Source organism: Schistocerca americana, chromosome X, assembly GCF_021461395.2.
Source record: "Schistocerca americana isolate TAMUIC-IGC-003095 chromosome X, iqSchAmer2.1, whole genome shotgun sequence".
In the NCBI taxonomy this organism is placed as follows: Eukaryota; Metazoa; Arthropoda; class Insecta; order Orthoptera; family Acrididae; genus Schistocerca; species Schistocerca americana.
Window position 1 is genome coordinate 673,376,114 of NC_060130.1, and position 12,464 is coordinate 673,388,577.

The following is a 12,464-nucleotide window of genomic DNA, read 5'->3' on the forward strand; positions in this document are numbered from 1 at the left end:
TCAGTGGTTTAGGTGAGAGCCTTATTCCTTTGTAATCTGTATTTCCAAAGTAATGGGAGTAATTTCCAAAGTAATTCATAAAATTCAGGAGGTGGTCAACATTAACTTTCACTTATTATTGGAACACACATGAAATAGAAAGATGTTGTGCACTGGTCGAATTTCACACAGTAAAAAACTAACTGCTACTGTTTATGGAAAACAGCTTGCACACAGACAACCCCCACACACACACACACACACAAATGACCACAAAATCCTACTATCTCAATATCCGAGACAAAAAAAGGAGCAAATACTGCTCAGCAATTAAGAAACAACTGAAGAAGGGCTTAAAACGACAAACAGCCACTCCTCTTTATCTTCATTCTGAACTGTATTAATTCTTTACTAATGGTTATCCAGCACAGTATGTGAAGCTGAAGATTAACGAAACGTAACCAGTCTTCAAATTACTTACTCTGTTTAACGAACTACAAAAACACAGAGAAAATGTAAAGCATTGTTTTGTTTTGTTACGAGTCCATAAATTTCAATATCTGCGATGAACAAGATGGGGAATATTTTGGTGCAGAACAAGTCAGATACGTCAAAACTCATTTTTTATCTTATTGCTAACCACTACAAACAAAACAGGATTTCTTTATTGCAGACATTAGACTGCAAATTATCATAAAACTGGTTACAATAAAAGTACAGGAAATGGATGTTTCAGATTAAGAGGAAAGAGAACAATTCATTACATAGTAAAGCTACATGGCTCCTTGTGATATCTTACCTCATTCCCACACTCGTATTGAAGAAGGGTGTAACTGATCAAGCACACGCATAACCTAACACATCCAAACTTAGATTTACACCCTGCAAGCCACCTCTCATGGTATACGGAAAAATCTTTTGAGGATCAGTCAACAAGCAGTGCCTCTTTTTTTTTCTTCAGTAATGCTTATTAATTTAAAAATTTGAATTTGGCACTATTCTACAAAGCTTCTTCTCTAATCTACTGCAGTGGTAACTTCCTGCATCAACAGATGCCAGTACTGCAGTTGCTTGCAACGTGGTCAAAGTCTATGTTCGTATTAAACAGCGTTCTGTGATAGAAGCCTGAAATGTAGAAGTAAAAATGCCCATTGGCATTCATGAAAGACAGAAAAATGTGTAAAGTGATGGAACAGTGGATACCAGCACTGTTTGTCGGCGTAACAACGCTGAAGACAGATCATTGGCTCATGAAAAGCAGAGCAGCAGGTGACGCCACCCAACATGAAGTGAGTCGATGACATTATTCATGGTGATCACCAGGTGACTGTGGATGATTTGTGTTACATTACCTCCCACAGTAATGGCATTGTGATGATGATGATTTTTTCAGCAAATGTGATACTCAAAGCTTTGTGCGACTCGAGTATCAAGAATATTAACACTCTGTCGGGCGTAATTGGCCCGACAGGCACAACTGAAATGTTTTTGTTCCCTCTCTCCCAAATAAGTCAGCGTGGGATTTGCCTGCCATTAGTACCTTCCTATCTTCAGGCAGTGTTTACAACACCCTCCACAAATTTTTGCGTGACCTTTGTAGAGAGCAGATGTGACGTTAGTGGCCTCTCATGCTCATTGCACTTTAATACATCTTTGCTTTTGGAGGTGTGTATTTTTGGTTCTTTTTAAGAGTTGTTATTTTGCTCACTTTATGGATGAGTAATGTGAATTTTGTGAATATCTTGTAAAAATATACAGTTCAGTAAGCTTGGCCTTTCAGGCACATTCCGACTGAGTACATAATTATCCTCAAGTTCTCTCTTTTAGACTCTAGATTCTTCAAAGATACAGCTCAGAATTATTACAAATTGTCTAACCCCTGTCATCTCGAAGAAATACAGGATTTGCTGATGTACAATGATGAGGAAGACTCCATACTGTCTGAGGATCTTGGTGATGAAAGTGACATTGATTCACAAGATGAGATGGAAGAATGTGAAGGTGATTCTTTAAAGCAGCGAGATGGTGAGGATACTGCTCAAGATGAAGAAAGAAGAGACAACAAAACAAGGAACTTTTATTTGGGAAGAGATAAGAAGACCATGTGGGCCAAAAAGGCACCTGAGGAAAGACATCGTAACGGGATCTTACATCATCACCACTCACCTCCCTGGAGTCATAGGAAATGCTTAGAATGCTACAAGTGCAGTTGAGTGTTGGAATAATTTATTAGCCGATGATATCCTTGCCACCATTATCAAATATGCAAATCAATACACTGACACTATCAAGGATCATTTCACTAGTGAGAGAGACATCAGATCCACAGATGTAATTGACCTAAGAGCATTTATTGGTTCGTTGTACCCAGCAGGTGCATACGGAGGAAATGGTCAAAGTCTGGAGGAACTTTGGGAGACTGAAGGTGACAGACTGAAAAATTAAGTCTTGTGATGAATATCAAACAGTTTAACAGTCTGATATGTTGGCTTCGTTTTGACACCTGAATTACCAGAGCCCAACAGAAGGAACTTGAGCAGCTAGCTCTTATTCATGAAGTTTTCGAAGAGTTCATGAAAAATTGTCAGAAGAGCTATTGTCCTGAGGATAGCATCACAACAGATGAAATGCTTCCTGGTTTACATGGTTTATGTCTTTTTTTGGCAGTATATACCCTCAAAAACTAACAAATATGGAACAAAACATTTTGGTCTTCTTGATGCTAAAATGATATACACAGTGAACATGGAGATCTAAATTGGACTACAGTCTGGAAGTGGTTTCTGTGTCAGCAACAAACCTACTGGAGTTGTCAAGAGAATGGTTAAGCCCATATTTGGATCTAGCCAAAATATCACTGCTGATAACTGGTATTCAGATTCTCATCTTTTGACTATTTGAAGACAAAAAAGCTGTCGTATGTTGGAACTGTCTGAAAAAATGAAAGACAACTGCCACCAGATTTTCTTAACATAAAAGGGAACACACAATACAGCAGTATGTTTGGCTTTAATGATGGGAAGGTTTTCGTTTCCTACACACTGCGCCATAACAAAAAATTAGATTCTTGTACATTTGCTTCATAATGATGATGTCACTGGTCCTGAATCTGGAGAAATGGAAAAAAAAACAGAGATAGTCACTTTCTAGAATTCAACAGACGGTGGCATTGATAGTGCATATCAAATGTGTGTTACTTATTGTATGAGCAGAAACACAAAGCGCTGGCCAGTGATCGTTTTTTATTCACAATGTTGAATGTAGGTGGTCTCAACTCCCAGGTTATGTACCTTGAAAGTCAATTGGAGAAATTGCAGAGAAGAGTGTACCTAAAATCTCTGGCACATCAACTTGTGCTTGGAGAGCTACACAAAGGAAGTATGAAAAAGATTAGAATCCCCTCCAGCTTGCGAAGCTGACTCAAAAGATTTATTCACAAAAAAGACACAGAAATCACCTCCTCTCCCACATCCCAATATACGTAGACGCATCACCTGCACTACAGAAATGGGTCGCAGAAGAATGTCAAACTATGAATGTAAAAACTGTCACAAATATAGTCTGCCAACTTTGCTTATCTGTGCACCTATGTATTTCCTCTGGTAATTGTGAGAGAAGTTGAAAGGCACCAGCATCAAAACAGTGACTTAAAATGGTAGTTTTTTTCATAAATTTATTGTTTGATAAAATTTATGTGCTGAAAAGTGTTACTGTTCAGTGGTGGATTCAAAAGTTCGGTCGTTTATATTCTGTTTCTTCTGTGTTTAATAAAATGTTTTTTCAGCATCCATTTTCATATGTTGTGTTACTACACTTTCCCATGAAAGCCACCTACCACATTTAGGTTACTAAAGTTGAAAATATGAAATAATAGCTGATTTCAAAATCTCTGCCTGTTACGCTCATTGTGCCTGAACACAGGATTCTCAGAACTGCACCTGACGAATGGTTAACCAAGCAGAATAAAAGGCCAAGAAAAACAATTTCCTGCCAACTCTTGCAGCCCTTCTGTTTGGAGGGAGAGGAGTTTTGGGAAAATTTGTGATTGGAGACCAAACATGGGTTATTTTTCTGAAGCATACTCAAAGAGGTAGTCAATGGAATGGCATCAAAGGAACTCACTGAAGAAGAAAAAGTTCAAAACTTCGTGCCTGGCAGCTAACATTATAGCTACAGTATTCTGGAATGCAGGGGGCAAGATTATTGTTGATTTTTTGGAGCAGAGATGCACAATTAATTCTGTCAACCATGTCAGAACCCTCAAATAGCTTAAAGCACATCTACAGTGAGTTTGCACAACATAAGCTATGGTGGATGCTGTTGTTCTGAACGACAATGCAAGACCACACATCAGTCATTACATCACTAAAGAGATTGTGAAAACTCGGTAGGAAGTTTTGCCTCATCCCTCATATAGCCCTGGCCTGGCATCATTAAGCTTCCACCTGTTCGGGCCACTAACAGCAGCTCTTCATGGGATTCACTTTGAAGATGAGGAGGCCATGAAAACATCAGTGTGTCAACGGTTTCAGAAGCAGGACTGTGCATTTTACCAATCCAGATTACGTGCCCTTGTTAAAAAGATGGACCAAACCCATGGAAATGGACAGATTATATTCAAAAGTCGTAGATTAATTGTCAATGTGTGCTTTCCAATCTATGTAGTTGCATTTGAAATCTTTGACACACACACACACACACACACACACACACACACACACACAAGAAGCATTTCTTTTTGACTGACCCTCTTTTAAGCAACAGTTATTTCTCTTTCCTTATCAAACGCACAGAAAAAAACTTAACACTTGCACAATGGCTCTATTATTTATTGAAACACATTAAATTCCAATCACAAAATATTCTTAAAAAATATGTTAGTAGGAAAATCTATTTACAGTACATCTAGTTAGTATGTCTATGGAACTGCCATGGAACTAAACACTGCACCTTGCATACCTCCATGAAGCCCCCTCTTTCCTTGACGTAAGCATACAACCGATAGAGATCGAGAGGATTCTTGGAGATGGTGGGACATGCTGAGATAGGTGTTCCACGCTCCTCCATGAACTGCAGCAGTTTGTCAAGCCACATGCGTCGCTCGTGGTTCTCATCCATCTCATACAGTTTGCACAGGCTGTCTGGCTTCTGTGTCACATAACATACTTATTAGTGGGTTCAACCAATACACATTAAAACTCAAAATTTACAAGTACATCAAAATAGTTACAGTATTCTAACACCAATAACCTTAGTTACAATTTGTTGACTGTCAAGTTCAAGTGTAGTTCATACTGCATCTACCCCACTTCCCTATGGGAATACTAAAAACTGCTTTGACATATCTATCTTACCATGTTACATCAAACTGACTGTGATTAAAACTCGACAATTTCAGTTATGTGAAAGAAAGACTACCCTTAGTGGTTACAAGCTACTTTGTCTGTCGTAACACATGACATATAAATTCTCCCACTTTGTAAACGAAGATGGTGTCTAGAACTGATAGGTGCAAAAAACACACAGGAAAAACAGAAACACTATTTCGAAGTACAAAGTGATATTTGTTTCTCTTTTGATGTATGTTCTTTTTATTCGGTATCAATAAGTCATTGCAAAGCCTAATCTAATGTTCGCATTCAAAGTAAATGTAAATCGCGCTCTGGAGACGTATGTGCTAAGTAAGTGCATTAATAATCGGAAAGTTCTACCGCAGATAATAATAAAATTTGAAAAATGTTGAGAAAGCAGAGAGTGTTGCACTCTCGATTCAAAAAAGAACGCCCAGCGATCGACAGGTAAAAATTGGTAGAACTTCGTGCGTCCGTTAGAAGATGGATACGCGAAGCATACAAAAATTTCCACCGTCGTACCATAGCGAAAGATCTTGCCAAGAACCCCGGAAACTGCTGATCATATGTAAAATCACTAAGCGGATGGAAGGCTTCTATGCTGTCACTCGTCGACCAGTCTGGGTTGGCAATAAAAGACAGTAAACGGAAAGGTGAAGTTTTTTATTTCGCGTTTAAGAAATCATTCACGCTGGACGATGGTACAAATATACCGTCGTTCGACCGTCGCACAGACTCCCGCATGGAGCGCATAGAAATAGACATCCTTGGCATAGGGAATAACTGAAAGAGTTGCAAACAAGTAAGTTGCCAGGTCCAGATAGAATCCCAATTCGGTTTCGGGGAGAGTGCTCTGCGGCACTGGTCCCTTACTTAGCTTGCATTTCCCGCGAATCTCTCGCACAGCGCAAAGTTCCGAGCGACTGGAAAAAAGCGCAGTTGACTCCTATATACAAGAAAAGCAAAAGTACGGACCCACATAATTACAGACCACTATCCTCAACATCGATTTGCTGCAGAATTCTTTAACGTATCCTCAGTTCGTTGCACGGATTGCCCTTTTTTCACGTGCTGAGCATAGATGAAGGGCAACAGGCAGATTCCATATTCCTCGATTTCCGGTAAGCGTTTGAGCCGGTGCCCCACTGCAGACTGCTAATGAAGGTACAATCACACGGAATAGGTTTCCAGTTGTGTGACTGGCTAGAAGACTTCTTAAGAAATAGAACCCAGTAAGTTGTCTTCGGCTGTGAATATTCATCAGAAACAAGAGTATCGTCAGGGGTGCCTCAGGGAAGTGTGATAGGACCGCTCTTATTCTATAAATGATCTGACGGGCAGGGTGAGTAGCCATTTAAGGCTGTTTGCTGATGAAGCTGTGATGTACGGAATGGTGTCTCGTTGAGTGACTATAGGAGGAAACAGGATGATTTACACAGAATTTTTAGTTGGTGTGATGAATGGCAACTAGCTCTAAATGAAGAAAAATGTAAGTTAATGTGGATGAGCAGGAAAAATAATCCTGTGACTTCCGAATACAGAATTAGTAGTGCTGCTCGCCACTCCATATGAATTAAATATCGAGGTGTAACGTTGCAAAGCGATATGAAATGGAACGAGAACGTCAGATTGGGAGTAGGGAGGACGAGAGGTCGACTTCGTTTCATCGCAGAATTTTTCACCTGTAGAGGAGATTGTGTGTGGAGCACTAGTTCAACCCATTTTTAAGTACTGCTAGAGTGTTTGGGATCCACACCAGGTCGTATTAATGGAAGACACTGAAGCAATTCAGAGCCTTGCTGCTAGATTCGTTACCAGTAGGTTCGATCAGCAAGCAAGTAGCACAGAGATGCTTCGTGAACTCAAATGGGAATCCTTTGAGGGAAGATGACGTTCATTTCGCGACGTATGCCATACTGAGGAAATTTAAAGAAGCAGCTGCTGAGGCTGACTGCTGAACGATTTCATAGTCGCCAACGTACATTTCGCCTAAGGACCAGAAATTAGGACTAGTAAGGAGGCTTACAGACAGTCGTTTCTCCCTCGATCTGCTTGCTACTGGAACGGGAAAGGAGGTGACTATCAGTGGTATGTTGTATGTTTTACCTTTCGACATGCACCATACGGTGGCTTGTGGGGTATGTATCTAGATATAGATGTAGATATCATACGTATTAAGCCTTAGTGATTTTGTCCGTCGTTAAAATGGTTTGTAGATGAACCTTGCGATAGCATTTCGCTGGTGGCAGTTTATCCCAATTGGAACATGGTCACCTTGACGTCCACCATATGTCACAGAAGTTCAGTGGAGCAAAAACTCTAGACTCAGAATTGTGTAGCAACCTTTAGTTACATTATACAGCTATTCGACGCACTCATGAACTCATTCTGCCCCCACCTAAAACATAATATTGCTGAAACCAGTTACTTCGTCACCGTCTCCTACCCCCTGCAAACTATAGTGAAGGGCGTTTAATTGTTTCCTACCAACGAGGTGAAGATTTGCCACTGACACATGCGCCCCTGCCCCCAATAAAATGTACGCCCCTAGTCGCTTACCACTCCCACAACGCCACTTTCCGCCTCCACATACGTTCTGCAGCATTGATGTTGAATGGGGTTCCCGTTTGCTTTTAACGCTTGAACATTTCGCCCCCGTCCATTCCGCCCCTTGCTTCTACAGTTCTTCCCGTGGTGCCCAACCACACGACAGTTCTCACGTTGTGACTGACGGCACTGCCTCTGGACGTGCCCTGAGCGCCCACACCTGTAGGATCGCACGTCAGCGGACAAAATGACTCGCCTATTGCATACCCCTGTCGCTATATCTATCTCCTGATCCGTAGCTAACCTAACGGCAGCGTTAATGTCTTTCGGGCTACATCACAGAACGCTTTTATACACATCGGACGGCAGACCTCTGAGGAAAGCGTCTGGACCTTTATGCTCCTCGTCCTGGAAGATAATCTTATTTGCTTCATCTCTTCCCATTAATTCGTAAGTATGCCAATTGACTTTTATTACCCCATCGCTGAAACTTTCGACTGAATCATTGTGCTTCCCTGACGTTCCACGCAACTGTTTCCGTAAAAACCTCGCGCTATTCTGTTTTCTACAGCGTTTATTGATCCACTGTTCAAACCGCTCAGAAGACAGTACTTCTTCAACTCCCAGTTATACCTATCAAACGCTTTTGCGTCCTCTGTCAGCCGCAACTAAGCCATTTGCAATAGCTAATCATCTGTGTAAACGCCAATCTTTGCTACTGCCTCCAAACCACCCAAGAAGGACAAAAGATGGTTCAAATGGCTCTGAGCACTATGGGACTTAACATCTCAGGTCATCAGTCCCCTAGAACTTAGAACTACTTAAACCCAACTAACCTAAGGATGTCACACACATCCATGCGCGAGGCAGGATTCGAACCTGCGACCGTAGCAGTCGCGCGGTTCCAGACTGTAGCGACTAGAACCGCTCGGCCACTCCGGCCGGCCCAAGAAGGACAACACATCGTCAGTTGGTTTGCCAGAAAAGGGAGAAATCAAATTAGCGGCGGCTGAATCCGCCGATGTAGTAGATAAACTGGACGATAGCCCATCTTCTTTCACATCAACCATTTGCCTATACGTCTCTGCCAAGTCCATTGTTAACTGCTTTACCTGATTTATTAACGTACGAATCACCTCCCGCCCGGAAATACCATGCGTCCTGGACTCTGTCACTGACCCCAATACACAATTAAGTATAATAAAACAGCAACACACCGAGTGACATGGTGCAGTGCTTAACACACTGGACTCGCATTCGGGAGGACAACGGTTCAAATCTGTTTCCGACCATCCTGATTTAGGTTTTCCGTGATTTCTATAAATCGCTTCAAGCAAATGCCGGGATAGCTCCTTTGGAAGGGTACGGCCAACTTCCTTTCCATCCTTTCCTAACCCGATGCGACGATGACCTCGCTGTTTGGTCCCCTTCCCCAAATCAGCCAAAACAGCAACAACATCAGGACAATATCCTCTCACAATCATCGATTAAGGTAAGATAAAGTTCCGCCTTCTGGCCCAATCGTGCCCGACCCATCGCCGTGTCATCCTCTGCCAATGGTGTCACTGGATGCGAGATGGAGGGGCATGTGCTAATCCCTCCGCTCTCCCGGTCGTTGTCGGATTTCCTGATCTTGGAATAGCTGCTAATCGGTCGCGTAGATCCTCAATTGACCCACGTGAGGCTGAGTGCACCCCGTAACCTCCCTGCAAGGAAAAAATCCTGGCAGTGCCAGGAGTCGAACACGGGTCCTCCAGCTGGCAGTCAGCCGCGTTGACCACTTTTTTTTTTTTTTTTTTTTTTTTTTTTTGTGGACGGGTGGTGGCTCGGGGGGCAAAGCGGGCAGGGGTCGAAACCTGAGGCCTGGCCACAGCGTCCCCCTCACCACCACCGATCCTGTGGTGCTTAGGGAAGTGGAAGAAAACGGGAATCAACAGTAGTGGAAGGCGTTGTTAATTATTTATTTGCATGTGTTTTTGTAAGATTCACTAATAGCATGAAATTATGGGAACACATATGCGAAAGAGAAAAGAAATATAAATTCTGGTTAAAGAAAAAGAAAGGAGAAAAAAATAAAGCAAAAAGAAATAAAATCCGCGCAATCTGCAACGCGCTCTCCCATCCGCGGAGGTCAGAAGTAGAATAGATCGTAGGCGGTTGAAACTCAGACACCGCCGGGGGAGGAGGGGTAGGTGCACTCTGAGCCAGGCACCCCCCAACTCACTGGAGGTCTAACAAAGACCGCTCGAAGATAGTTAGCAAATAATGTTCGGTAACGTGGCGTGTTTTCGAGAGCTGCATGGGCTGTTCGTAAATAGGTCCAGAAGTCGAGGCGGGATTTAGGTCCCTCACGAAAGAGATAAGCGACCGCCCACCCTTTGACCCACGTAATAGCATGATATTTGGCGGCGGGAAAATGTCGGTCCTCCGGGTATAGAAACATTCGAGGTTCGACTGTGTCTGGTGGCACCCGGAGATAGCAGGCAATGATTTGCTGCACAAAGCGCCATACATCTTGCGATGAGGCGCATGTCAGACGGTGTTCATCAGTGTCCAGTTGCTGGCAAAGGAGACAAAGAGGGGATCCCGACAAGCCAATGTTGTGCAGGCGCTGCTTCGTGGCAAATTTCCTGTTGACTATGTGATACCACAGTGCCCAGACGTTCGTAGGGAGGAAGGGCTGGTGGACGGTAGTCCACACTATGGGCCACTGGATGGAGGGGTGTTTGGTCTCCATCACATTCCGGGGAACACAGCGCAGCAACAGGCTGTAAAAATCCTTAGTCCTAGGTGGGCATGTGTCTGGGAGACTGGTATGTATGTAACTGTAGTCGACGAAAAAGGTCGAAAAATGGGACAAATAAGGCACGATATGGCCGACAGACACCGGTGGTGAGGTGGAAGCAGGTAGGAGGACCTCAAGCAAGCTGCGGGTTAGAGATGTACCCTGGCCCATCCACTGTTTTCTCATGGTACTCATGTACAAGGCTGCAGCTCGCATTCGGACATTGACGAGCCCGACGCCACCATACCGTGAGGGCAGGGTAAGTGTCTCATAACGGACTTTAAACATTGAACCAGCCGTGAGATAATAGCCAAAAGCCGCCTGAAGGTTGCGCCCAATGGCAGTTGGTAGAGGGAGAACTTGCGCGATGTGAACCAATTTTGATGCCACATAAAGATTAATAAACTCAACCCGTTGAAGTGTGTCCTGGCGGCGCAAGAGGTTCTGGCGGACGTCGTTGCGGATGACGTGTAACAGGCGACGGAAATTCGTTGCCGCCGTGCGTGTGACCGTGGGGGTAAAGGTAATTCCAAGGTACCGTAGAGTCCGCACAAGCGGCAGGGGTGCCACTTCAGCCTCCTGGAGGCCTCGTCCAATGTGCATTGCAGAAGATTTGGCGACATTCATGGCACTGCCAGCGGCAGCCCCATAACGGGTAATCAATTCGAGGACATCCCTAATCTCAGAGCCAGAGCGAATGAGGAGGAGGAGGTCATCAGCATATGCTCGACAGCGAAAAGTGTGTTGACGCAGGGTGAGGCCAGAGAGCTTGGTCGTCAAGCCCCCAATAAGGGGCTCAAGGGCAATGGCATACAGGAGGGTAGAGAGGGGGCACCCCTGCCGTATCGAACGGCAGATAGGTACCGGCCCTGCTAAACGTCCATTGACTTGGACACGGGAACTGGCACTGTCGTAAAGACGCCGGATGACGTCGAGAAACGGAGGGGGGATGCCCATTCGGGCTGCCACCGAAAACAGGAAACGATGACGCACTTTATCGAAGGCGCTGTCGAAGTCTATAGCGACGACCGCTGCCCGGAGCCTGCAGGCCGCCGCTATCGCAATTAAGTCGCGGCATTCCCCTATGGCAGTCTGTATGTTAATCTGCCCGCCAGGCGTCGTTTGCTCTGGCGAGAGGATATGAGGGAGTGTAGTTCGGAGCCGCATTGCCAGTAAGCGCGCGAAAATCTTGTAATCGGCATTGAGGAGGGTGAGCGGTCTGTAACTCGTGACCATCGAACCACGGGCTGGTTTGTGGACTGGTATAATGATGCCCTCAGCAAAGACGGGTGGGATTGCTTGGTCAGATGTTATCAGTTCTTGATACATAGTCGTCCACCGTGGGGCCATGAGGTCCCGAAAGGAACGGTAAAACTCAATCGGTAAGCCGTCAATGCCGGGCGATCTGTTGACTGCACCCTTGGCGATTGCGTTGTGGACTTCGTCTAGCGTGACCGCCACTGTCAAAGCATCCGCCTCCGTGTGGGGGAGGGTGCGCGTGACGTAATGCAAAATGGAGTCGTCTGCTGCAGTTTCCCCCGCGTCGTCATCACTATAAGTACGACGGTAGTGCTCGACGAATGCGCGGACGATGTCATTCTGAGTGGTCACCTGCGTTCCATGAGGCGCGGTCAGAGTGCTGATGATCTGCCGACGACGCCTTCGTTTGTCGGACACTATATCATGCATGGATGGAATTTCTAAATCCGCGTGATCGTGGCGCCGCGTCCGTATCACGACCCCTTGCAGTTTCCGGCGTGCCAGCGCAATTATCTTCGCCTTAGTTCGTTGCCGTTCCAACT

The 12,464-nt window shown here is 44.4% G+C and overlaps 1 protein-coding gene across 1 annotated transcript in view; it reads right to left on the bottom strand.

Moving 5' to 3' along the window:
• The window catches only part of LOC124556240 (trithorax group protein osa-like), a 47,965-nt gene extending 42,868 nt beyond the window's left edge, over positions 1-5,097 (bottom strand). The window contains exons 1-2 of the mRNA XM_047130228.1: positions 4,939-5,097; positions 461-473 (exon numbers count right to left, since the gene is read on the bottom strand). Of these exons, the coding sequence (XP_046986184.1) occupies positions 461-473; positions 4,939-5,097 (172 nt within the window). The remainder of the gene's footprint in view (positions 1-460; positions 474-4,938) is intronic.
• Between the last annotated feature and the right edge of the window lie 7,367 nt (positions 5,098-12,464).